The 5,000-nt window shown below is 41.7% G+C and overlaps 1 protein-coding gene across 3 annotated transcripts in view; it reads right to left on the minus strand.

The window, feature by feature from the left end:
• Window positions 1–5,000, minus strand: part of LOC143279775 (uncharacterized) — a 107,138-nt gene that overhangs the window by 25,428 nt on the left and 76,710 nt on the right. For all 3 annotated transcript variants that reach the window (XM_076583921.1, XM_076583919.1, XM_076583920.1), the window contains exon 6: window positions 3,665–3,733. In XM_076583921.1, coding sequence (XP_076440036.1) covers window positions 3,665–3,733 — 69 coding nt within the window. The remainder of the gene's footprint in view (window positions 1–3,664; window positions 3,734–5,000) is intronic.

The raw sequence follows: 5,000 nt of genomic DNA on the forward strand, positions 1-5,000 counted from the left end.
AACTTACGCCTGTCAAATGAGATGTTTAGAATTATTTTTTTTAATTGTTCATCTTTTTCAAGTCCAATCGATGAATAGAACTAACTAGCTATTACATAGAACATGCCAGCCTACCGTCTGGTGATTTTTAGGCAAGGGAAAAACACTGGCAGCTGTCTTCTGAAGTTAACGCACAACACAACACAGCACAACACAACACAACACAACAAGCTACAAAACCACAGAGAACGCAGTCGTACCAAGGATAGCGGTCACACAATGCCAGCTGCGTGTTTTTCACTTCGCACAGCACTCATCTATGACTCAATAAATGAATGGGAAATACAAATCATGTCCTGAAAAAAAAGCATTTGTCATACTTTTTTAAGTGCTGTAATTTTTTTTTTATATCAAATTCACATATTGTGATAGCGTTTCTGAAAAATCATAACAGAAGAAAAAAAGTCTTGTACTGATGTTAAGTATACGTCTTCTCTTTATTGTACATAATAATCATATTCTTACAGTTTTTATCATATCAATTAATTTCAATTCAACTTTTCGTCTTCTATTTTTCCAATCAATGCTAATTCTCCAAAAGACCAAATTTAATGCTTATAATTTGTCCAGTCAACATCTTCCACATTACTGTTGAAAAAAATATAGCACAAAGAAAAAAGTCTTGCACGGATGTAGAGATTATTTTTTCATGTTACTGGACATATGTAAAGTATTTATCATATTAATTCATTTTGATTCTCTTAACTCTTCATCTTCTTTTTCTTTCCTTCCGATGTCAATTCCCAACAAGACAGAATGTTTAGAATATTGCGCTGCTTACTGTCATGCTGCATAAAAAAATGAATTAACTATCCCAGTTTCTTTTAAAGGTACACACACACACACACACACACACACACACACACACACACACACACACACACATATATATATATATATACACATACATATATATAAATAAGAAAAAAGACCCCTCCCACCCCCCCCCCCAAAAAAAAAGAAAAAAAAAAGATCAACCAACAACAAGTAGCCCGCTGTTTCCCTTTCTGTGTCGGATCAAGGGAAAACCCAAGCCACATAAACAAGGACTGGTTTGCAGAGAATCAGGCTTGTGTTGGATTTCCCTGTGTGTGTGTTCTGCTGAAAGACAGAGAGTGGGACAGCGAGAGAGAGAGAGAGAGAGAGAGAGAGACAGAGAGAGACAGAGACAGAGACAGAGACGGGGCTGTAGATCGAAAGCAAAAGGAAAATGACAGAGGATTTCAACATCTCCATTCATGCATTCCTGCCGTGGATTAGTGCAAGAAATATGCTGAAAGAGTTGAGGCTTCCCTATAGGACACAAAGAAATGAAAGGGACAGAAAATGATAGTAAAAATAAACAGAAAGAAAGAAAGAAAGAGAAAGGACACACATATGCATCATCCCGTGTGAGCAATATTACCTATAGATTATGGAAAAAAAAAACCACCCTGCCAATCATGCGTATATGCATCTCGAACGCGTCTGCTTTTCATTCTTCTTTCTACCGACCCGTTCACAATCGTGCCCAAATCAACATACTTCGCAATGTCAGCAACAACCGCGCGGTTCGTACACTTTACACAGCAGCCCGTCACCTAGGTTACAGTTCCGAGAATTAACACAAGTTACTTGTTTGTCACCCTCTCCTGTAATAAATACCCCTGACAATCTTAATCCTTGGCCGATCTCTCAGCCACAAACATGTCTTTTCTTGGAGCATGAATGTGCGCATGCCAAAAGAAAATAACAATCCTTCGCACATTTACAAATCACATTTCCCTACATTCCAGGGTATAAACAAACACGCGCACGCACACACACACACACACACACACACACACACACACACCAACCTTCCCGTAAGAGGATCATGTTTCTGAAATTAAGATACTGGGAAACATAGTCCAGCTATCGTGAATAAAAGAAAAAGGCTGGGCTAGCTGGATTACCAGTCATTCTGGTAAGAACATCGACTTTCCATAACACGACTGAATCCAAACTTCGATCGCCAACACCTACGTTGGCAGACAGTGTGGGTGGGCGACATAGGGTCCATTAAAACGACCCAGCGGAAAACATGGGCTTGAGCTTTCTATGGGTTTGGTTAGTTTGTACACAACTGTCTCTTTTTCTGCTTCTGTTACGGTATGCGTGTACATGCAAATGTCAACGTGTGTGTACATACATGTATTTGTGTGCATAGGTGTGTGCGTGCGCGCGCTCGCACCCATAAGAGAGACAGTGAGAGAGAGAGAGAGAGGGACGGAGGGGACGGTCAATGGTAGTTGACACATTATACACAGACATGCATGCATTCCCGTAAGTGCGGCCCCACATGCATTTTTCGTGAACGCATATCCCTTCTGGTCTGAACAATTATATATTCCTAAAAATAAAAACAACAACAACAACAATAAAACAGAAAGCTGATCCCAGTGGTACTAATAGAGCCGAGTAGAAAACCGATTCAGGTGGCTATTATTTGAGTCAAACAGAAAGCTGATTCTGTTAATGATTCGAGTTCAGCTTAAAGCGGTATATATATATATATATATATATATATATATATATATATATATATGTGCACGTGCGTGTATATGTCACAAACACACACACACACACACACAGAAAGAGGGCCGTTGGGCGTGGGGCAGTGGGGGTGGGGTGGGGTGAGGGAGAGAGATAGAGGCGGGGTGCCAGAGGAGGAGAGACACCAAGCAATGCGATGTCAATGTGGTAATGAGCAGTCCTTTCCCAATCCCCCGTTCGTTTGCAGTCCCGTACTGCCGTAGGCACCCAGACATCCCGACGACAAAGCGACGAGGTCTGCGGTACAGGCAAAGCAATGAGACAAACACAGGCGACAGCCTGACACAGCATGCCACACAAGCTGCGAACGCCCTGATACAGATGAGTCTATCGTTAATCGGATGTACAAACAAAAGGGGTGGACGGCGGTAAGGGGGTGGGGGTTGGGGTGGGGGTGGAGGCACCGGTGATGAGGTTGGCCAGGACAGAAGTAGTAGCATGCATGCAGGAGTAGGAGGGGAGAGATGGAATCTGCTTCGCCATTTAACAAAAAAAAAAAAAAAAGGCGCGGCTGCACTGTGCCCGGGGAGAGCGTCCCACCCGAATTTCACACGGAGAAATCTGTTGTCATGAAAAAATACATGATATAAAATTATTTTTTCCAATGCCGTTTTTGTGTAAAGCCAAAAATATTAACACCGAAATCATGAGTGAACGATCCAGTGAAGGAGCAAGCGAGAGAGAGAGAGAGAGAGAGAGGGGGGGGGACAGACACACAGAGAGAGAAACAAAGAGAGAGAGAGAGAGAGAGGGGGAGACAGAGAGAAACAGACAGACAGACACAGAGAGAGACAGAGAGAGAGAGACAAGAGAGAAAGAGAAAGAGAGAGAGACAGACAGAGAGAGAGACACAGACACAGAAACACAGAGAGACAGAAACACAGAGAGACAGAGAGAGAGAGAGAGAGAGAGAGAGAGAGAGAGAGAGAGAGAGAGAGAGAGAGAGCGGAGGTAGAGGAAACAGGGACAACAGCACATCAGAATGGGAATGACAAAAAAAAAAGAGAAAAAAAAGAAAAAAAGAAAAAAAAAAAAGGACGGCACCACTTACTGGGAGCGACGACAGACCCTTTCCCACCTAGGTCACTGCTTACTGATTCGCTGCTGCGTGGTATTCTTCCTGCCAACCAAACAAGATACATACATACATACTTATTATCATCATCTCTAAATGAGAAACTGTTGACACGCTCGCTGCTACAAAAAGCGACATGAAATAGATACATGAATCAAAAGATAATAAAAGGTCTTTCATCTAAAATACAATACAAATTTTCGTCACTCAACAAACAAATTGACGAAGAAACATCCAACACAACACAATCTTCTACAGTACTTTATGTTTATCTGAAATTTTGCCTACTTCTCCATCGAAAAGAAATAATGACAACAATGATAATATTTTTTTCAAAAGTTGAATAAGTGAAATTTGTAAACCGGTTATATAATCAAATATTTAATAACATTCAACTTGCAGTCAATCAATCAATAACTTTTACGACGCTTAACCTAACACCCAAGTCCAGTCCCGCGAGTATACAAAGCAAAACACACACACACACACACACACACACACACACACACACACACACACACACACACACACACACCATGTAATGAAGTCGCACGATCTTTTAATAACAAAAACTGGAAGGTCTTTTAACAAAGGAAGTATAACCAATCAATAAACGTTAGCTTACGGCATACGCCCAATCAATCATTCAGCCATCCACCAAGGTAACCAATCAACCAACCTATGACTGTCAAACCCACAACCGAACTGTCTACCACACAGTTAATCAATACAACGTGACTGATCGACAGACAGACATACAGGTAGACAGACATATACATATATACATATAATGATATACACAGACCAGACACGGATGAATTCATCAGCACTATCTTGTGTATCAATAATGGGCCATGCGGAACAAATGACACACGCTCTCCAATCGAAAAGGATCGAGACATTGTGGCCATGATGGAGACTAACTGGGCAGGTCTGTGTTTTTCAACAGCTCACCACGCGCAACCCTAACCGGAATTGACAGTCATCGGGAGAAACCTGCCGACCGGGTTTTAGAATGGCCATCCGGAACAAACGATACACGCTCTTCAAACGATCAAACACGATGGAGACATAATGGCACTAAAAGAGACTGGGAAGGACTGAGTTTTTTAAGCAGTTCACGACACGCAACCTTGACTCAAGTCAATGGGAGAAACCTGGCGAGCGGGGTTTTAAGAATCGTTACTGTAGAACGTAATCATCAAACGAAGGCTTCATACAACTCCTTTCCATGCAGTCGTTTTTCTTTTTGCTGCCTTTGAGGAAACAAAGCCGACTGACGATGAAGGATGTGACCCATAAATTAAATCAA

Source organism: Babylonia areolata, chromosome 3 (genome assembly GCF_041734735.1).
Source record: "Babylonia areolata isolate BAREFJ2019XMU chromosome 3, ASM4173473v1, whole genome shotgun sequence".
Taxonomy (NCBI): domain Eukaryota; kingdom Metazoa; phylum Mollusca; class Gastropoda; order Neogastropoda; family Buccinidae; genus Babylonia; species Babylonia areolata.